We start from the raw sequence: 22,469 nt of genomic DNA on the forward strand, positions 1-22,469 counted from the left end.
CCTTCAGCTTGGACTTGAGTTTAGAGCCTGATGTCCTTTCCAGTGCCACTGCAGCTGGCAGTGATGGCAGCCACTAACTCAGAGCCAGCTGGGTTTGCCTGCCTGACTGGTATTCTCGCCCCTGATGGCAATAGCTCTGTGCTTTCAGAATACATCATGGAAAGGCTGAGGGGAAATCACAGAAATCTGGGTACAATAAACACTTTAGAAGAGCAGCAGCAAGATTTCCTTTTCTTTGTGTTTTCTGCTTCTATTAATTTCTTTTGTTGAAAGGATGTAATTTAAAGGAATGTAATAAGTTATTGGTGACTCTCTGGGACCTCTTCTGTTTTTGCTTGATCTGCAGCTGAAATCATTGCTTTTCTGATCCAAAGCACAGAATGTGTTTGTGTTCCCCTTGCAATTGCTGTGTCAGCCTCGGAGTGGAGACAGGGCTCTCTGCAGCCTGGGGTGGGCAGTCTGCACAGTGTAAACCTCTCTGCTTTACATCCTCATCCATCCTCATTGGGTGTGGGCAGCCTGAGCTGAGCTGGGCTGTGCAAATACTGCATACCACCAGCCAGGACAGAGGAAGGTAAATGTATGGAAAAGATAAAATTCATGTGGCTTTTTTCCACCTGGCAAGACTGGGGGGGGATTTTTCATAACAAAGCTTAAAAGCTGATTTCAAGGCCAGTATGAAATCAAAGCATCAAAAGATTTTATTTTTAAATATATATAAATGTATAGTCAAATAGCTTATTGCAAAATCGCTTTGGAAATCACTGTTCTTTGCTGCTCTCACGCTTTTGATGATATTCATGTGTCTTCTCTTTCTCTCACATGTATTCCATTATATCTGTACTGTAGATAAGGGATGACAGCGTGACTGAGGATTAAAGCAGGAACTAAGCTGAACTATTTTTAATCAGTGCAAATGTAATTGTATTAGACTTCCACGATGGGTTGTACTCAAGGGCAGGAGCAGGTAACTGAGACTCTGATCTCAGTATAAGAGTCAAGACATCTTAGATTTGAAGCTGATTCTCAACTCAGCTCTGTCCAGGAGTTACCTTTCTTACCTCTGACAAGAGGTTAATGGATTTTCTTGTTTACTCTGTGGGGCTTTGGAGGGACTTAAAGGGATGCTGTCAGGTGCTGGGTGGTTATGTCATAATGAGTAATTCAGAGTGTTTTATTGTCAGCTGAGGCTTCACTGTCCCTTTTCTGACCCAGAACAATGTCTGTCTAATTATTAAGTCTAGAAAATACTACAAAACTTTCAGGAGCTTCTAGGTTTGTCAAAGATTTATTCTGTTGTTAACTTCTCTGTAAATGTAGTTCACTGCTGAGTATTCAAAACCTTAATTAATAGATGTGATGGACTTGCTGCTTTAGCACCTGATTGCCTAAAGGCTGAACCAGGCAGAAAAAACCATCACTTGGAATGAAGGTATGTATTCAAATCTTCATCCTTGTAGCTACTTAGAACTCAGCTGGACCAGGCTCTTGAGGAAACTGATGTAAGTTGTGTCACTGTTTTGAAATGGGCCGCCCCCCCAAGGTCACTTCCAACCTGGCTTACTTTAAAATTCTGTGAAATAAAATAATAAAAATGAAAATTATCTTGTCTAGAGGCTGGAGGCCAAAAAGTTTCCCCACGAGCAAGTTGTTTTTTCAACTCTCTTAAGTTCTGCTCCAGCATTTTCAGACAAGGAAATAGAGTCCGAGCTAGTCAGCTTCTGCAGGATACAGCAGAAGAGTTTAGTGGCCCTTGAAAACTGTAATTTAAGAGAAATACCACTTTAAGTCTTACTTGAATGTCCACTTGTTAAGTTTCATTAATAAAAATCACATAATACAATTTTATTTGAGTTTGCTTTTGCAGTCTCCTTATGTAAAGCCCTGTTTAACATTAAACATGCCTTGAAGTTCTAACTTTATTCAGCCTTGTGCTGCCAGGCAGAAAAAGGATTACATTAATATCCTTAAAGTGCATTTCTTTCAGAAGTAGTTTGGCCAAAATGTTCCTTAACTTCAGACACGAAACTTCAGAGAGTTGTGTTGTCCTTTAGGACAGCACAACAATTTTAGGGATTTTAAACTCCTCCACCCTAACCCATATTTTGCCGTGTGCAGTTGACACTGCTGTTCTAAAATGTCATTATTTATGTCCAAGTGTGAAATAGGATAATATGATAGTATTTGCCTTGGACGATTTATTTTTAATTCTAATTCACTTTTACTAGTTTTTCTGTTGCTTGAAATTGACTCTGTCACTGTATTGCTGGCTGGTGGAGCAACCTGGGAAGTGAACTCTAAAGAGAAGGCTCATCTACCAAGGGTTTGCAAAGTGTCCAATGAATTTGGGGCATTTTTGGTCCCTAGACAGAAGCATGTGCCATTCTTAATTGCTTCAAAAGTTACTTGCCTATGTATGGTTCCATATCTGATGGTCTGAGTATTTTTTTAAACGTTCAGCTTCAGTGACCACCTTCATATTAATGGCTTGAAATTCTAGCAAGTTAGTAAACACAGCAAGAGGGTGTCTGCCTCGGAAGGTTTGGATCTGCAGTTGCTGGAGGCAGGGATGGAAGGCTGGGGACTGCTTCTTTGTACTTAAATCTTGTGTTTTCCCTTGGGCATCTGCCAGTCCTGATGCTGGAGGCAGGACCCTGAGCTGAGTCTACTCCATGGAGAATGGAACTGTGCAAAAGAGGAAGGGAGGTCATCCTTACCTCTGCCTTTGGAGGGGGCGCTGGGAAGAGAATTTGCCTCCCTATGCCCAAGCTCACTGTGCAGGCAAGCCCTGGGGACACACCCTCTGGCATCTCCCCCAGCTGCGTGACCCTCTGCTGTGGGTATCAGGGCCTTTCTACTCATATTTAATCATTTTGAGATGACCTGAAGTGTGTGATCTGTGCCATCGCACCAGCACTGGGCACGTTGCACGTGGACACAGCCATGACCCAGCAAGGTCTTCACTCTCCTACCAGGAACAGAAACAGGATGTCTCCTGTTTAAGGTTCCTTTCGTGATCCAGGTTACCTGATCCCTGCCAAAATCCACTTGTGGTTTTCATGCAAGACATGTAACTGAAAGGGGATGAATAAACCTGTTTGGTGAACGTGAAGAATTGCATTTGTTTAGCTAAGTTCCCTCCCTGTTTATATATTTTTTTCTGTGCTATAGGACTAACTAGTTGTTTTCTGCCATGAGCCTTTCTGTCTTACCAGGGAATCCATACATAATTACCTGTAGCCATGCAAGCATAATGAAGAGGATAACAATGCCATAACTTTAAAAGCAGTCTTGGGGTCAAAAGTTCTTCTGGAAACACTGAGAGAGAATTTCAGAGAAAGCATTAGCATTGAGAAGGAACAGGAAGCATAACTCAACAATTAAATGTGTGCAGAGCCTGGGGAGGGGCCCTCGTTACTTGGAGTACTGGAGTGTTTGTTCCCATTAGGGCACTGCAGTCTCAACACAGGCTGCATAAACATGTCTCACTCCTCAAACAGCACTGCATGGCTGGAAGAAAAGCAAGATGATGATTTTCCTGGCAGAAATTTGGTTAGCAATGAAATGCTTTACTTAGGGTGGCGGGAAAGGAAGAAATTGAAGAGCCTGGTGTGGGGCTTGGTTATGTCCTGGGAATGGTTCAGTAACTCTTTTCATGGTGAGGTCTGGCAATGTTTGCAGATCTTGCCTTCTGCCACATCACCCTTGGAGATGAGGCAGGCAAGGGCTGTGTCCAGCTACACCTTGGCATGGCTCAGAGCTGCTGCTCAGCTGTAAATGCTGAACTTGTTGAAAGTCTGGCTGAACTGTACCTTTCTGAGGTACGGTCTTGTCCAGCATATCCATGGGTGCCCAAGCAGTACCCTTCACCCATGCTGTGGCTGATGAGATGCTGAGTCCTACAGTGAATCCAGAAGCAAGTTTTCAGAGTAAAGTTAGGAATTTGGCCAAGAGGAAATGACAAAATGCTTGGAGACCAAATCTTGTTCACACAGATCGTGTTGTTTCTAGAAGCCCTATCACATTAAAATAAGCATTTGCAGTTCGACTTGTTGAGGGTGGGTTGCTCAGCCATGGGCTGATTGTGGTGGTGTGACACTGGTCAGGGCTGGAGGAAGGTGTTGGCACACATCACATGAGCTGGGGGAGGAGGAAGAGTGCTGAAAGGCCCCCGGGGGGTGCAGTGTCACTGAATTACTGTTTTTCGTACATTGTAAAATTCACCTGTCAAGGAGACATTAACATGAATGCGTTCTTCATGTCAGGAGGGAGCTCCTCAGAGCACTCATATCATTCCCTGTGCCTGGCTCCCAGCCCTTCTGGGCCTCTTCCTGCTGCCTCCATCTTTAAGGCAAGACCAGAGAAAACTTTCACCCCGGGGCCCAGGGGCCAGTACTTGAAGGGTTCTCTGTAGATGTGGTGCAGTCTACAAAATGTGAAATACCTCCTCTTGCTTTGGCTGGTGGAAGATAACCTTTCTGACTTGACCATAAATAACAGTGTAGAAAAGGCCCCCAGTTATAATTTTTGCTCTTCCTATGTGATATATTTGAAAGCCAAGTCAGCAGAGTAATAGAAACACAAGTTTATCTACAGTACAGGTTCTGTATGGTCTTTGTGAATGAGGGCTCTTCCCATAAAGCATCAGATACAGTACAGCCTGTCTCTCCTTTGGCTGTTTGGATAACTGCCAGTTTTGAAGGAGATGAACTGCCTTTAACAAGCTAAAAATAACACCCTCATGGCACTGGAACAAGAGAAATGCTGTCGCAGCCATGCGGTTCACATACATTAGCAGAAGGATGATACAGGCTCTAGAATTTTTGAGTTAGTGTGGATGTCTCACTACCACATCTGCAAATTTTTGAGCATGTACGCTGTCCAGTCTTGGTTGGGATCAGGTAGAACTCATTTGAGATGTGCTGTGCAGCCTCTATAATGTATGAGGCTTCAGATCCTTGAAGATGCAGGTATGAAAGACACGTAATTTTTACATATTCCATGTCTTCTTGTGTACTTAGGATGGTATAAAATGCCAGTTTGGAGTTGAAATCCAGAGCTCCCACCAGTGGCATCATGGGAATGCTCTCTGCAGCTGTTGGTTGATGTCAGTATTAAGAAGGTCTTGTTTCATTCTCAGGAGAACTGTTTATTTTGAGGCGTGATTATTGCATGTTTTGTCCCTTACTGGGAATAAAAAGGTTGTCATTATTTAAAAAAAAAGAAAGAAAAAAAGATAAGCAGTTTATTGTTTGTCAGGATGCAAAGGCTCCGGATTTGTGCTAAGCCATGAACTGAGCATGTATTAAACAAAATAATGGAGTAGCTGAACTAGCTTTCACACTGCTTGAGTTCCATGTTTGTCATAGATTCATGGAATCCTTTAGGTCTCTGCTGTTTACTAAGACTGGTCTTCTGGGATCTCTCTGCAGCACATAGAGACATCTCGTGGGCAGTGACTAAACTACATGGAAAGCATGTGTCCTGCTTTTTTGATGTTTGGGGGGAGAAAAAGGATAAAGCATAAAAAGGAGAACAGGAGGGATCTGTTTGTGTGCGTTTGATTTTCTTTAGCTCAAAAGCTGTTTCTAGTGAAAATCATAGTATACTGCAGAAGAAGAGTAATCTGGTCCAAAAAGGATTGGGAGCTGTTTAGCTGGGAGCATCTTACTGTTTCCAAGTGCATGTGTTGTCTGCGATATGTGTTTCTTGGAAAACTTGGCTGCGTTAGCCATTTCCTGCATTTCTTCCTGTTTAAAAGGATATGTTTTAGAAGATTTTTTTCTCTTCAAAACATTATTAATAATTTTAGTGACTCTTTGGAAGTGTGAAAATGGAGTCTGCTTTGCTTAGTTGCAGCTCTTGACCAGTGAGTCATTGGAGCCAGCACAGCTGGGATCCTGCGACATCAAGAATCTGCCAGCGTCCTCTGAACATGGTCAACACATTGTGGCTCCTGCTATCACAGACATTCAAGAAGGTTTTGGAGAGTCTTGTAAAAAATAAATACAACATTATGGAAGATGAGAGTAGCTCAGCTCTGCCATAGTGCATTTCCAGTCTGTTTACAGAGTGTGCATAGGCAGATAATGCTGCTGTCTTTGTGCTAGTGAATGCCAGGTTTTGTTTCTTGTGTGTGACTACTCTGTAGATTTTGAAAAGAGACACAAAAATAACTGTGCCTCCTGAAGTGAATAGTAATTCCTTGTCGAGCAACTACTGCATTATACTGAAGGCTTAAGGTCGCTTTTGAGTGCAGGCATTCGGTAAAGTGGCAGACTAGATGTTCTTAGAGACCACTTTAAAAGCTTTTGTTTTGTTTATTTGGCATTTCCACCTATTCAGAAAGCTAGGCAGCTCCAGTTCTTGACTGTTTATCAGATTTCCTGATCTGTTGCTGCGCATGAACCAAGAGGTTTCCAACACTTTCTTTAAAATTAAGTAAAGGAGGCCTTGGGTTCCCATCTCCTTTGCCTGGGTGGGAGGAAGTATGGTCTGCACCAATGGTACCAGCACAGGGAATTCCTAGGCAAGCTTCTGGGGAAGGTGGTGGATGCTTTGTTATATCAGTGCTGCTAAACACAGCCCAAATTTGAGCCTTCCTGAAGCCTCCCTGGTCAATTAACAGAACTGCTGTCTGCTCTGTCAGCTTTGCACCAGCTTTTTTGAAACCAGGGCACTGTTTTTTTCTGAGGTGCCAGTTTAAGGCACTGGATTAGTGCTGATGTGGAGGTGATGTTCCTTATCTTTTCCTCCGTCCCTGGCTCCAAGTTGTTCTCTGCTTTTGTGTCATGACAGAGGGGACTAGTAATGCAGTGCCCTTTGGAGGAGGGGAATCCTCTAGCTTTCACCAAAAATTGCTAAGTCTGGATTTAATCTGGACTTCTTGTGAGCCCCATGGTTCAGTTGAGGGAGCTCCCTGGGTCTTGGGATGTGCTGTGCTTTGGAAAAATGCCCCTGGGTGCTGCAGCCCCTGATGCAGTATGTCCCAGCTCATCAGCCTCCTCCTAGGATCTGTGCAGCTTTGTACATGCTCTAAAACAGAGCAGTAAGGCATGGAAAACTCAGTGCTGTCCAAGATTAGAAAATCCATGTCCTCTGCATCACTTGCAGTGTTAATTCTCGTAAATTATAGTGCTGCAGTTCGTAATTTGTCTGTGAGATGGATTCAATTAAAGTGAAAAACAGCTAATTTAAAAGTGAAGGTATTTTACTTTCTGTGCAAGGCAAAGGGGCATGTGGAGCTCCCTGCCTAGTGGATACATTTAAGGCTTAAAGCATGCTGTGCCCCATAAGGCAATAAGTAATTGCACAAATGACTGAAACAGCTAGAATTATACCGTATCTTGGAAAAAAATCTTGACAATTTTTTGAAAGTTAAAGACTTTAAGGCATCAGTTAGTCTCAAGGGACTAGGAAGAAAGACTCTGTGCAGGGAGCAGGTGAAGGTTTGCATTGGGTCTTGTGGGCATTGCTCTGAAGGGTCCGTGCTGGCTCCTCGTGGAGGCCTGTTGGGTTCCTCCTGATGGCTGCCCCACAGACAGTGGTGTTGGGGCAATTCATGGTTAAATGTTTGGGGTAGTGCTGCTTAAGGAAAAATTGTCGTGGTCAGAGACAAGGACAGAGTGCCAATGGGACCAGAGAAGATGCAGAATTTTCCCATGGAGCTTGGGCTGGGGCACAGCCGTTCCTCTTTCACATGGCTGTTCTGAGGAAGGGCGGTGGTCTTGCTGGTGGACTTGCTTTGCCAGTGCGGGTAGGGCAGAATTTGGCATGCTGCAGACTTCTCAGTCTGGTTCTCGCTGCTTCATTCCCAAACCACCAGCATAAACTGGCCTGCATGTTGCTAGTGCTCCTCAGCAGAGCCAGCCAGGCTGTGCCACGGGGAGTCGGGTGGGCTCGCTGTTGGGAAGGGCAGCAGCTGAGGAGCTCTGCAAGGGCAGCAGAAAAGCAGTTTGCTTATTAAATTGTATCAACCTCTGTGTGCCGTCTTGTTTTTGTAGATAGGCAGGGATTGCCAAGATGTTTGCGGTTAAACAATACAGACTGTCATAATCCTGCTCTTCATCTCGCCTAATTAAGAGCCTGGTCACGCTGGAGCTTTGCCCAGGCGAGGACTCTGAGGGCAGTTGTTCATTCTGGTGCAGTGCCAGGACCGCGAGTCCCTGATAGCACCGTTTCCTTTGAAATCAATTGAGATGTCACCGTCACTTGATCCCAGAGCTGCTTAATGAACTGGCAAAATGGGCTCTATTTTTACATCTCCCTTCAAACTACTGTGCATGTTAAAGCTCCCCTTGTCCTTAATGCTGGGATGGCACTGGGCAGGATTTATTGGTTTAGTTTAATAAGAGACCTACAGGACTGAAATAATAAGCTTCATTTCCTTGAAAGTGAGGAAAATTAAAGTGGCATGGTTAAATCTGGGCAGCCACCTCGAGACAGTAAAGCGATATGTTCACAGCCAGAAGGATAAGGTGGAGCTGGGTTTTTCTTCTTGTGTAAGTTACAAGGGAGCCAAAGATTACAGACACACACGTCTTTGGGGAGTTCTTGCAGGCTTTGTAGATCAGATTTCTAAGTGTTTTCTGAATAGGATAAAACTCCTGGTGGTTTATTAGGCAAGCTCAACAACTTAAAGAGTATCTACTTCATTGCAAATGCTAGTGTCTTCCCCTATGTGTTTATAATTAGCGTCAGAAAAACACTTCTAGTAAAATAAAAAATACCCACAGACATAGATAGTCTAAATGTTTTTACTTCCTAATTGTTATCTGAAGCCTATTTGGATAAAATATAATTTCAGGAAGCTGCTGAGAATGTCTTGAGGCTTTCCCTAGCATTGGTGTTTGCACACATGTGACCTTCTGTGGATCATACATGGGGTTTGGGCTTTGACGTCTGTAGGCTCACAGGCTCCAGGATTTCCGTGAGGGGAAGGTAGCGTGGGGTGCACAGTTTTAATACAAGTGGCAATTGTGTCCTGGTTTTCTACCCACCCCAGCAGATGAAAATGTATGGAGTTGCAGAATGCATTGGTACTTTTCTCCTGTGGCACAAAAATCAGCAAAAACCCCAACCTACTGGCAGCAAACCAAACTCAAACCTCATGTAGTAGAGGCACAGGGTGTACTGAACAGGTCACCCTTGAGCCTGGGCTCAGGGTGGAAACTGGTCCTGGTAGAGGTGATTTCAGCATCTTTTTGTACACTGCTACAACCTAAGTCATTTTTTCCCCTGTCCTCTGAGCTGGAGGAAGTGATCCAGCTTTGCGCTGGGAGCTGTGTGGTCTTATCAGGTGTGACTGCCCATGTCCATGCAGGCTGCTTAAAGCAAACAGCTGTATAGCTCCAGACTTGAGCTGCATTGTGCTCAGCTCCAGAAAAGTCAGATTTGACCCATCCCTGTCTGTTCAGATAGTTAAACAGCACACCAGCAAAACTGGCTGCTTTAGGGAGACATTCCTCTTGTTTTTCTTCATCTCCGTGCTTCACATATTCCCCGCCACAGAGTTGGCACTGGCCCTGGGCACCAGTTGGTTTGTTGGCACCTGTAAAGCCACCAGCTACATGATTTTTTGTGTCTGTGGAAATGATTTCTACCCTTCTACAGGGGAGGCATACTCAGTTCATAAAGAGTGTTCTCGCTTGTGGGGTACATTTCAATGTATCTTTGTGAGATCCATGAGGTCCTGTCTTATTTCCACATGCTTCTGCTGTCTTCTGGATATCCCAGAAGTCTCTTGGAAGGAGAGCTTGTGATACTTCGGCTGTGGCCTAATTGCTGATGGTTTGGGTGTCTTGGGTGGGTTTTTGAATTTGATGTCTTACATATTTTCTGGAATGAATCCCTCATTAGGATGACCAAATCATAAGTGCTGGGTTTTTCAGACTAATGAGTGAATCACATGGTTTTAAGTTTACATGGATCTGTGAGCTGCAGAGCATTTGATGCTAGAAGTGGACTCTGAAGTAGTTGCTGCAATGTCTTGAAAAATCAAAGACTACTACCTAGGATGTACAAACTATGTAAATTAAGTGTAGCTGTTCGTGTTGAAGGGGAAGGAATAAAAAGCAGTTTCCATTCCAGCTTCCTGTTTTCTGCCAGTTTTATGTTTTCCTGAAGTTTCTACTGTTCAAACTGAAATCATGAAGTCTAGACTTTGCACAAAAGATAAACTTTGGCTTTGTTGGCTTGGGTATAAGAGGGACTGGGGGATGGGAGGCTGGTTGTGGGAAAGACTGACGTTTTTAAGACTGAATAGCAGAAGCAGAAATTATTTTTACAGGAAAGTGTTTGGTTACTTGGGTGGGGTTTTTTTAAAACTGACTTCCAGCAGTTCACCAGCACCTTCCAAAATGCACGGGCTGGGCAGAGCCTGCGCATGGGCAGTTCTGCTCCTCCTGACCACAGGATAGCAGGAGGCAGAGAACATGTGGCCGTGCTGCATACCTTGTTACTTGGCGTCCGGGCAAACACACTCGGTAAACAGACTTCTCCTGTCCTGGTGCATTTACTCAGGGTGGTGGGGTTGTGATTCCACGTGTAAACTTAAACTGCACATTTCCAGGCTTTTAAAGTGCTTAGCTGTCATAACTTTCTGTTAAAAAAGCTTTTCGTCATCAGGCTTTGCATTGGTGCTCAGCAGATACTAACAATAAAGTAATGCTTCTTAAAAGTGGTTTTCTCTGTAAAGATGTGATGTCTGTGGAAGCCTGCAGAGCAGCACAAATGCAAGTGAAAGCTAGAATTTTGTTCAAATACATGCAAAAGCACCTGAATGAGGTGCCGCAAGTGCTGGATGCATTCTGGGGGCATTCGTGTGGTGTCTTGCAGAGGATGCAATGTCCAAAGGCATTGCTAAAAATTACTTACTGCAAATGTATGCTAGCTTAGTACAATGACATGTTTTGGAAACAAACATGATATGCAATGGAATTTTCTGTTCCGTAATGAAAATTAGAAAAACGTCACCAACATCTCTAGTTTACAACAATTTTATTTCTTTTTAATTTCTTTTAGGTGCTGGAAACTGAGAAGTCTCAAGATCCAGCTTGTGCCGAAGTGTCCAAAGGAAACAATCAGAGTTCAGCTCTTGCAAGTGGCATACTGAAATACAGAAGTCGATCCCAAGGTAAAGCTGGGCTGATAGAAGATAGCAATTGTAGATTTTTAATGTGTATTTTTTTTAACTGTCTAAAAGTGAGATGGCATTCCTTTGAAATCATATTAAGTTTGTTTTGGAAGGAAAATCCCATCTGTAAGATAATTGTATTCAGCCTCTTGAGCTGAACTATTGTAGGAACAGAAATATCATGCAAAACTTAGAATTGTATTTCTTTTTTGTTTCTTTCTTTCTCTTTTTTTTTTTTTTTTAATAATTCAGTTTGCTCTGATCCAAATGCCTTTATGGTGACTAATCCCCAGATTTTCTGTTGCTTTGTCCCCACATCTTAACAGTAACCTGTGTGCAGAGCTTGATCATGTTCAAAACCCTAATGCTTTCTGAGGCTCCCTCCCTCCTGTGTTCACTGTAATTTCCAATTACTAAGGTATTTTTAGCGTCCTCCAGGATGCTCCTCTGCCTGTAGCCCTGAGGCCGTGAGCCCCGTGGCTCAGTGGGGATCCAGACCCTGTTCCCATGAGTGCTGATGCCCTTTGGCTGTGGGTGAGGCTGAAGCATCTACCAGCCTGGACAGCAGCACGAGAAGGGAAGATGCATTCAGAGATGGGCAGAAAATACAGAATTACAACTGTTCTCTTAGAAGAAGGGAGGGAGAAATGATGGGAAAGGGTTAGTCGTAGGTGCCAGGGAATGAAGGAATGCCAGGATGCTGGTCCTGCCAAGATTGCGATCCTGTCTGTGTGCAGCAGCAGCAGCCTGTGTGCTGGGGGAAGGGGAGTTGAAAAGCAGAGGTAATTTCAGATCCCAAAGCAGGGAGCAGGTTTGAATTGCACTCTAGGCACTGGATACAAATTCTGCCTATGGATGCATCAGCAGAATTGTTTTCATGCTGAGTGAAAAAAAAGCGGCTGCCCCAGCTCTATGCTCCATCCCTCCCTGGCACTGAGAGCGATGCTTGCACAGTCTCCAGGCAAGGAGGAGGTGGCAGAAAATGTGTTTGGGGCTCTCCTGAGCAAATTTTCAGTGCGTCTACCTCAGCCCATGACTCCCTGTTCCTGGAGTACAGACAGGGCAGTGAGGATGAAAGCTGTGAAAACACAGCTGTTGCTCTCTGTGACAGCTACAACATAATGCTGGTTTAAAGTAATCTTAAATCCTCCTCATGAAATCCAGCTTGTGCATATTTGGCATGTGTCTTGGGTTTTCATCTGTAAAATAGGGGTTAATGGCCCTTCCCTGTGTGGTGGGGAAATGACAAGGATAAATGTGCGGGAACTGCTGTGGCCGGGGATTCTGCAGGGAGCTTGGAGAAAATGAGAATTGGAGGAGCCCTTGGTGCAAGGAGTGGGATACTCTGTGGCTAATTACAGGATGTCCTTCAAGACAAATAATTCTATTTGTTACATGAACTCTGCACTCCTCTCTTTAAGACAAACTAGGATTGTTGCCAAAAGGAGAGAAAATAGCATTTTTTTGGCACATTTTTACTTCTTCCATTCCAGAAAAAATTCCCTCAAAGTGACATGACACCTCCAGAAATGAATACTGCTGCAGTGTCAGGTCTTTTAATTTTAAATACATGAAGCTTGAGAGCTTAGTGCACTGGCAAGTGCCATTGGGTGTGAACAGATGAATTTCTTTCCTGTCCCTGAGCTACTGACTCAATTATCTTCTTCTTTTCCTTAATACGATGAGTTCAGTATCACGGAAAGATTGCAGGAAACCTATGACAGCAGGAAAAGTTCCTGGTTGAGTGTGATCAAAACTGGTTTCTAACTGCCCGTCTGAGAAGCTGGTAGCATTGTCTTAAGGCACTTTAAGTTGGTTTTTTCAGGAGGTGATTATTGCCTGCTGGTGAGAGAGGCTAAAGCAGCTCTCAGATGTTTGCAGGATGTGTTTCTGTGGTTTTTCTTAGGTGCCGGATCCCGCTTGGAGTCTGTGGGAGAAGATGATGAGCTGACAGTGGAAAATGGTGAATCAAATTATGAAATAGCAGTGAAATATTCCCGGGGTGGAAGAAAGCACTCTCTGCCCCAGCAGCTGGAGTCAGCAGGAGCCAGACAGGTGAGAGAGAAGGCGGAGCTGGCTGTGAGCACCCCACTGTGCTCGGTCCTATGGCATCTGCCTGGAGCTCATAGAAGTGGGTGAGGGTCATGAAAAGAAGCATGTAGGTACATCATGGGACTTGAACCAGGCCTGCAGACCAAAATGGGATGTGTTGGCCACCTACAGAGAACTTCTTTGAGCATTATGATGGAGAGTACTGCTTGCTTGTGGCCACAAGGTCCTAAGGCTGTTCATCTTAAAGTGTTGCAGTTCTAGAGATGTGAGGATTTTACAAAAAAAAAAAAAATCCTAATGCTCTTTATTTTAATTATTTCAAAATGTAGGCCTTTCCCTTCTTTTTTCCTTTCTCTTTTTTTTTTAGCAGATAAGGACTTGAGTATATCATGAGGTTACCTTTAATCCTTTTAATTCAAATTGTGACTGATAGATTTCAAAATGATTCTACTGTGAGAAATGTGGGAAAATTACTGTGGCAAGATTCACTTTGATTGTAGTGAGCTGGGGTTTCATCCCTTGAACATTCCTCTGAATATATCTCTAAGATACTGCATCCCTCTTCCTTGACACATACAATTTTCCCGGTATGACATCCCCAGTATCTGTGCCAAGCAATCAGAGCAATTATCCTTGTTTGTTGATATTAGGACTACCATATTGTGAAGAAATCTACCCGTTCCTTCAGTGCTGCCCAAGTGGAATCTCCATGGAGACTGACCCAGCCGTCCATCATTTCCAACATTGTCCTGATGAAAGGGCAGGGCAAGGTGAGGGTTTCTGTATGTTTCTCACATGTAGCAAAGCTGGCATTTAAGAGGTATCTCCTGTACTTCCAGCTGCCCTCAAGCTAGCTGGTAGTAATGCTAATGATAAACAAATCCCATTTCCAAACATAAATGCCAAAGTTACCCGTGCAAAGTACAGGGGATGTGATGTTCGTGTCGCGCACTTGACACAGGGTGGTTTCATTGTGGTTTGGTGCATCTCGCCATTACTGAGATATCACATATTAATAATGGATCTCTAAATATGTATGTTTATGCAAAGTTGGTGCAGCTACAGAACAGTACCTGTTCACATGTATATTTATGGACAAGCATATTTTCCCTCTGTGGAAGCTGAATACATTTAAAAAAAAAAAAAATTACTGCAAATTAAGTGTTAAACCTGAAGGCAGGTTACTAGCTGATTGCTTCTCTGACACCACTGAATTCCATGGGTCAAAAAGTCCTCTTCTCTCTCCCAATAATAAGTTACACACTTGCTAGGTACCAGCTGGCTGAATGCTAAGGAAAAATATATAAGCGTTAACCCAGGTGTATATTGTTTTCCCTAATCAAATCCACACTAGTATTGGAGCTGTCATTTAAATATGCTAAAAATATGCATGTCCTTTTGTGAAATACTCTTTAAAGTCATCAGATGGATTTGTTTTAGACTAAGAAGACTTGTTTTGACTTTCAAGCTCTAATGCAAAACTAATTCCTTATTGTGCTTTATATTTAGCAAAGAGAAATACTGATTTCTCTTGGTAGACTGACTCACAGTTGCTTTAACTTTCCTTGGTTTAGGAGCTGTGGGTTTTTTATGACAAGCAAATATTTTTTCATTTTTCACATACTTATTTTTTGACCCTGTTTTTCTCATAAAATTAGATTTTTTTCCTCCCCCTGGGATAAGCCACCTTCTCCTGCCTTTCTGCACTTACCTCCAAGGTTTTAGGAAGCAGCGGGGAGAATGTAGACTCTAGAGATATGAACCACCTAAAGCAGCTGCCATTTGGTGTGCCTTCCACCCACCTCTTGGGTGATCTCCTCTGTTAGGGATTGCACTTTGTACAATTTGTGCAGTAGCACTCACCTTATTATCCCTGTGCAAACCTGGGACTTGAAACATTTTTCCACAGAGTTGCAGTGTTCATGGCTGGGAGCCAAGTGTTTGTCTTCAATTTTTCGTCTGTAGGTAGATCTGCAAGGGGTGGCTTCCTCTGTGGAGTGGCAGTGCTTGTCTGGGAAGGTGGGCTAGTGTAGGAACTGCTGTACTTTGCAGACATATTTCTCCCAACCCACCCATGGAGCCATGGGGAAAACTCTTGTGTCCAGGCATGGGAGTACCAGGAGCATCCTGCTTTCTGTAGGTTGATTTACAGTTGATAATTGCGCTGGGTTGAACAGTTAGTGGAATTACGTTGTGCTGCACAAGGGACCTAAGTCGCTTCCTTTCCAGAAATAAGTAATGTCTTATCAAATTCCTGGAAACTTTTAACTGTGGTGGCCTGCTCTGTATTCACGTAGTGAAGCAAAAGATCTGATTGTTGTATTGGACTGTAAACACAGTGCTTGCCCTGGCAGCATCCCTCAGCTGGAGAGCGCTGCCCAAGGCAATAATAATATCCATGGCTTCAGATCACTAAAGCATAACAGTTCTCCACATCCCTTGTCCACCTGGTCGGTGACTTTTCTCTTTATTCTGTAAAATGCATGTACAGCAGTGACGAGGGGAAATACGGGAAAGGGTTGTGGATCAAGGAAGTGATTTGTCTGGGAAATAACTCAGTAGAAAGAGGAGAGGTTCATTGTGCTATGTTCATCAGTTCTCTGATCAGCTTTGCAAGATGGTCTCACAGCCAGCTGCGGTACTGCAGGGATAAGAGCTAATGGATGGAGCCCTGGGGAATCCATTGATCTAGATTTTTCTAAATACAACGTGATCTATGTCTCCAGAATAATTAAAAATGTACATGTGAGTGGAAGCCCCCACATGCCATTCCCCTTTAAGCTACATTCCTGACATTGCAGGACTGACCTTATGTCATGGTCTGAAGCTTTTCTTCTTCCTGAGGAAATGTAGGATCTGTGACATAAGAGAAACCTGTAGTTAATCCTGGATATAGATCTCAGGGGTAGGAATTGACTGACTGTTAATTTAAAAGGAATGTGTTATGTTCTTAAAATGAGAACGCCTTCAACCCAGTGTTTTGAAAAACCCAAAATAATCTCAGAAATTTTGCTGTATCAGCTTAGAGTGCCTGCTGCTACTTTTTGGGCTGATGAGTGTGTTGATAATCAAGTGAAAGTAAATGAGGAAATGGAAGGAGAGAGTAAGATGGCAATGCAATTCATCAGAAGGTTTTAGGTTTTCATCTTTCCCTTGTGTTGTACATTACTGGCAGTCTTTCTCACACAGGTGATAATAGAGTAAGGTGCCAGCTGTGTGTCTTCTCCTCTCTTTTCTGTAGGGTCTTGGATTCAGCATTGTGGGAGGTCAGGATTCTGCTCGTGGACGCATGGGGATTTTTGTGAAGACTATATTCCCAAATGGAGCAGCAGCTGCTGATGGAAGGCTTAAAGAAGGTACGGTAGAGGGAATCCAGCTTCGCATAAAGGACTACAGTGGGATATTATTTCAGTCCAGGAGGAAAACTCAAGTACAGCTATATTTAGGCACCTGGCCAGCAGAAGGAGGCTATGGAAAATAGAACATACCCTGTTTGTTCATCCTGTGGAAGATCATTCATATTGCATATTATATCACTGATTATATTGCATATTGGGAAGGGGAAACTACAGCATAGTGGTGGCCACTTTGTTTTCCCCTTTTCTCTTTCATGAACTTTATTTGTCCAAATAGTAAGCTGCAATTCTTCAGTTGGACAGGGCCAGTGACAGCATGGAAATACAGATAGTCTACAGCATCTGGCTTAAAGATGCTTGTCTGAGAAGGGGTTATATATAGGGACATGTTTGGGAGAGGCTCTTGGGTATGATTTTGACAGGACGAGTAGGAGTCATAACCAGAAAAAAACCAGAAGGATGGGATTGGCAGTAAGCTCACCCTGGTCAGAGAAGGAGATATAGCCAGAGTTTTTACTGCTGTTCCATTCTTGGTGTCTGAGCTGAATGCATAGCGTGCTCTGCGTGTGCTGCACCCTGGTCTGAGTGCTGTGTCAGACAGACAGACTCTTAACACACTGTTGAAAATACAAAGTGACCATGAGTGGTGGTTTACAACCCTTCTGCAGGGGTTGTATTACTTTGCTTCCACGGAAAGCTACTCCTGTCTTACTTCTCTCAAGCTGCTCGTGTGTTACTTCTCTCCTCATATCATCGTTCCCCTCTTTACGTCTTATCACACTTGGATTTGAGACTGCCTTTGGTGCCAACTCTCACACTTGCTGCCAGAGGGAAGCTCGCATCCCTGCATCAGAGGTTGTGCACTTGCCGTGGGAAGCCAATAAGTAACAGCTGTCCCATAAACCCAGCAATCATTTGCAGGCTATTCATAGCTTGCAAACTCTTCTCTTTTTTTCTTTACTGAGGCTAGGAAAGGAGAGGAAGGGTAGACTTAGCTGATGGTATTGCCCCATGTAATTTTGCACAGACACAAATAAAATTGCAGGAAGTGGATCTGGATCATGCTGACCCTCCTTTTAATAAAATGAAGGTAGATAGCACAGCTGGGTGTAAGTAGTAAGACCCAGAGCCTGAAAGCTGGTGGAAATCTGACAGGACACGTTCCTTGAGGTGAAAAAGACATTTGCTGTCACAGCGTGTGGGCTACTACATGCTTCTCTGTCCGCAGGCATTTAGTAAGGGAACACATTTGCTTTCTGCACGTGGATGCAAGGTTAGTTTTCTCTGAACAGGCTTTGAAGTGATCTGCTGTAGTGTTTCACTTAGTTCCTCATTTCTCCTGTTAATGCTTCCAAAAGAAGGGCACTTTTATAGTACCTTTGGACTTTGTGTCATAATCATCTATTTTTAGACTTCAATTAAAATCCGTTGTGTTTTCAGCTTGTTTGTGCATGTGAGAATGCCAGGTTAAGGATATCTGCCGAAGAACAGTTTTCACTCTGGTAATTCGTCACTGGTAACTTGCAGAGACATTAGTACAAGTGAAAATAAATTGAGGACAGTAAAAGGCTTTTTATTGAATAGTTAACTGGAATCCTCATAGTAGTGGGTCACCTCATGCTCAGGAAAGATGTTTTGAATCTTTATAGTCTCTATATTGCTGACTTCATTTTTTGTATCTATTTACCAGGAGATGAAATCCTGGAAGTTAATGGAGAGTCTCTACAAGGACTGACCCATCAGGAGGCCATCCAGAGGTTTAAGGTAACATGGATGTAGCTCTGAAGAGATTCATGCTCCTCTTCACTCAGTGCCATCTTGTACCCTCAGCTTGATACTCTTGCGCTGCCACGAGTTACTGTGTGCAGGTTTAGTGACAAGTGTTGGTCACCTCACTGTGGTTCTGTGCTGTCTCTGCAGCAACTCAAGAAGGGTGTGGTGACGCTGACGGTGCGCACGCGGCTGCGCAGCCCCAGCCTCACACCCTGCGTCACCCCCACCTTGCTGAGCCGCTCCAGCTCCCCCAGCTCCAGTGCCAGCAGCAGCGTGCCTGTCCCCGGCCTTGAGGAGCCCGATGGCTCCTCCTCCAGCCGCAAAGGACCTGGCCCCAAGGACAGGATCGTCATGGATGTGACACTCAATAAAGGTGAGGGTCCATCAAAATGGTCTGGGAGAAAAAATCCGTGCTTCTTAGGGGAGTTTTTGGGAATGGGTTAAAGACTCTCATATCTGGTGCACCCGCCTGTGCCCGTTTGACCTTGAACCACAGGGTGAGGGGGAAAAGTACCCTCTAATGCAAAAACTTCTGAAGAGTTCCCCTTTCTGCATTTTGCTTCTTCAGAATCAGCAGTGTCCTATGGGTAGCAGTCAGTGTCTATGCTGCTGAAGAGGGAGGCTGTGAGATACCAGGAAAAATGTAAATCAGCCTCTTGGCAGCCCAGGTAGCCTTGCCCTTCTCTTAAAGGGCATCTCCGGGGAAGACAAAGCTGCACAGTGTTGAAAAGTTCCCAGATGACCTGTTTGAATTCCTCCATAAGGGTTGCTCTCATTATTAATAATTGTTCATTATAAACTTAAAGTATATGTTATATATGCTAGACAAATATGCCAATTTTTAAGACTTAAAGTAAAGTGATTTTAAAGGTTGGATTCAAAATTTTGAGAGAGAATGTAAGATGTCCAGTAATTCCTACTTCAGGGATGTAGTTACCTGAAGGAAAGCAAAGGTGAAAGTGGACAGAGGTGATCATTGAATCAGAGATAATACCTCACCTTCCTTTGTGCTTCTTTGCTGAGGAATGCCATAGAGATATTTAACGAAAGAGAGCAATACAATTGGCAGCATCTTCTGTGCTCGTGTTTTCTGCAGTAATTTTAAGTGACATCTTGACTGGATTGCTGCCCCTACTCCTTTGCACCTTGGACCAGATCAGACCTTGTGTGACATTTCCAGGAGGTTCCCACGGCGCACGGAATATTTTCTGAGAGTGATGAATCTCAGAAAACAGTCAGGATCAGCTATTTTCAATCCTGATTTCAACTTGTTGGTCTTGGCTTCCTGGCTGACTGCACCTAAGGCCAGCCCTGAAACAATAACACGAGTCCTGAGCTCAGATGGGATGTGGGAACACAAACACTTGTGTGTCCTGTGCGATTACAATCTGCCACATTTCTTTGTACTTGTTTTTCACAGAGCCAGGGGTTGGGCTTGGCATTGGTGCCTGTTGTCTCACGCTGGAAAACAGTTCTCCCGGGATATACATTCACAGCCTGGCCCCAGGATCAGTGGCTAAAATGGATGGCAGATTAAGGTTGGTTAAAGCAGAAACTTGGTGGAGTGGTTTTACAATAAAATCAGTTGAGACTTTGTTTTCACCAATCAGTCGATGTAGCAGGGAGGAAATTTATACTTTAGAGTTCACCAAAAAGAAAACATATAAGTAAAGACATTCCAAAGTAGTATTAAATACCCAGGAAACATTATTCTGTGTTCTGGAAACAGCATGATCATTAAGGTCTGGGTTGTTTGGTCGTTTTTTTTAAAAAATTTCTCTATACAGAAAGCTGAGCCTAATAGCACCCTTTGAAAAAGGGGAGCAGCAAGAAGTGCAGCCTCATGCATTTTTGTGAGAGCTGCAGCCAGAGACCCCAGACTGGGAGGAAATTTGCAGAGCTCTGCTAAAAGCTCAGTCACCTGAAACTCTCCTAAAAAGAGCTGGGGTAGGTGTTCCTGCAGCTGCCTATGCCCGTGGCTGCATCAGTGCTTTCCTGCCCTTACTCTCAGTCTGGCAGGATTGCTGCAGGCTGACCAGCCCAACTCACTCTGTCATGGAGCTGGGATGTCTTTAGGAAGCAATCATTCCCAGGATTCCCTTGTGCTTTACATTGGATTAAGTGACAGAAACTTGCTTGCTTTTCCTCTCATGGAGGCTTCATTTTTGAAAACCATTGGAGGAAACCTTGCCACTTTCTGTGTTCCTGCATAAATGTTGGTGGGTGCTGGGAGCATGGCTCTGGAGGGGAGGCTGTGCTGAAGGCATGCTGGGACCGTGTGATCCACTTTGAGCGTGTGGTGCGAGCGCTGGTGCAGAGAGGCTGAGCAAATGCCTTGCTTTCACATGGCTAGAGTGCCTTCTGTTTCCTGGCTCACCAGGAAAACTGCGATAGAGAAATTTGATTTCTTGGAATAAGGGAAGAAGATAATTTTATGGTGGCATTGCTGCCAAAATCTTGGAAGTACCTATCATATAGAAATGTCTGCAGGAGACAGCATTTAATGGTACCTTGCTTTCTTGCAGGCCCTTTGGAAAACATTGCAGTGCTGGTTACATCTGTATGTAACAGCTGTATTGTTTATTAGGTTTACGTGATTGATTGTATCCAGGCACTCTTCCCAGACTTTAGCTTGCTTCTTTGAGACATTGCTTCTGTTGTCCCATCAGCAATTTATGGCTTCATAGGCCAAGACTTACAGGATGGTTTTGATTTTTGGAAGATGTTGTTAATCAAACATTGGCTTCGCAATGCCAGGGGAGGTTTGAATCCAGCTCCTCTGTATCTGAGCTCCCCCTCCAAGTCATGTGGCCCGTGTGACTACATTTGTGTAAGTCTAAAGAATGGGCAGAGCAGTGGGATGATTGCACAACTGATAGGTCACCCTTTACTTTCCTGAGCCTGTACCAGAAGTGCAGGTTACTGAATCGCAATTGTTATTTCGCCTTTGTGTGTACTCATGGTGTAAGCACAAGGTCATTGTCACAAGTAGCCCAACATAAGCCAGCAGTAGTAGATTCTTTGAGTGCCTATTCAAAGCAAATGTTTCAGGAATTATGGACAATGCTTTAATGGTATCCCTAGCTGATGATATTTTCTTTTGAATAGTTCCAGACGTCTGAGCACCATAAGCAAGAGTTAAGAAACTGAGAAAACAAAACTAAACAATCACAGAATCATGGAATGGTTTGGGTTGGAGGAGACGTTAAAGATTGTCTTGTTTCGAACCCCCCTGCCATGGGCAGAGAACCTTCCACTAGATCAGGTTACTTAAAGCTCCATCCAGTCTGGTCTCAAATGCTTCCAGAGATACTCTGGGCAACCTGTTCCAGTGCCTCACCACCCTAACAGTAAAGAATTTCTTCCTAATACCTCATCTAATCCTGCCCTCTTCCAGTTTAAAGCCATACTCCCTTTTCCTGTCACTACATGCCCTTTTAAATCACACAGTGTGTTTTCCTTTCAGGAGAGTTTTGTTTTGTTTTTTCTTTTTCTTTTTTAATGGGTTCTGTATGTTAATTTTTAGCAAATACAGACTTACCACGCCCAATTTTTCCCTGGAGTCATTTCCTAAACTCATATCTAAATCATGAATTTCTTATCAGTGTTTCTCTTAAGTAATTCAATATGATGTGAAGGAACAGCCCATCTGAATCTCATTTTTTGTCTTCTGTGCTCAATAAGTATCTGAATGCAGAACTGGAATTGAAGCTTATTTTCACCCTGCTCCGAATGCAGACAGTTTTCTTGACTGATTTAATAGAGATTTTTGCGCTGACAGTAAGTGCAGAATGGGTCTCCCTCATGAACTCAAGAGGACTTAAACCATTCAAATCACTGGGAGCAGCAGCAAGACCAGCTTCTTTGAAAGTCACTTTTCCAGACCACTTGTGTCTCTGAAGAACCTTGGCCATCAGTTGAAGGTAAAAATTTTTGGCATGACAAGTGGTTGTGATTAGGTGACTCTGTATCTCTGTGCAGCCGGGGTGACCAGATTCTGGAGGCGGATTCTGTGAGCCTGCGTCACGCCGCATTAAGCGAAGCCTACGCAATCCTGAGTGAGTGTGGACCAGGCCCAGTCAGCCTAATCATTAGTCGTCATCCTAACCCAAAGGTGAGGAGAAAATGAATAAGTGTATCTGGGTTGTTTTCAT

General features: G+C 43.7%; 1 protein-coding gene across 8 annotated transcripts in view; it reads left to right on the top strand.

Moving 5' to 3' along the window:
* PDZD2 (PDZ domain containing 2) overlaps nucleotides 1-22,469 on the top strand; it is a 139,949-nt gene that overhangs the window by 88,915 nt on the left and 28,565 nt on the right. For 7 of the 8 annotated variants that reach the window (XM_042028566.1, XM_042028565.1, XM_042028564.1 and 4 more), the window contains 8 exons: nucleotides 11,023-11,134; nucleotides 13,041-13,189; nucleotides 13,837-13,956; nucleotides 16,428-16,542; nucleotides 18,233-18,306; nucleotides 18,463-18,688; nucleotides 19,736-19,853; nucleotides 22,297-22,429. In XM_042028566.1, the coding sequence (XP_041884500.1) occupies nucleotides 11,023-11,134; nucleotides 13,041-13,189; nucleotides 13,837-13,956; nucleotides 16,428-16,542; nucleotides 18,233-18,306; nucleotides 18,463-18,688; nucleotides 19,736-19,853; nucleotides 22,297-22,429 (1,047 nt within the window). Of the gene's footprint in view, nucleotides 1-10,418; nucleotides 10,485-11,022; nucleotides 11,135-13,040; nucleotides 13,190-13,836; nucleotides 13,957-16,427; nucleotides 16,543-18,232; nucleotides 18,307-18,462; nucleotides 18,689-19,735; nucleotides 19,854-22,296; nucleotides 22,430-22,469 lie in introns of those variants that run through there. The other variant, XM_042028571.1, reaches the window with a different exon arrangement.

Source organism: Corvus kubaryi, unplaced genomic scaffold (genome assembly GCF_017639235.1).
Source record: "Corvus kubaryi isolate FWS band 111438036 unplaced genomic scaffold, C.kubaryi_AGA036_p1.0 37308, whole genome shotgun sequence".
Taxonomy (NCBI): Eukaryota; Metazoa; Chordata; class Aves; order Passeriformes; family Corvidae; genus Corvus; species Corvus kubaryi.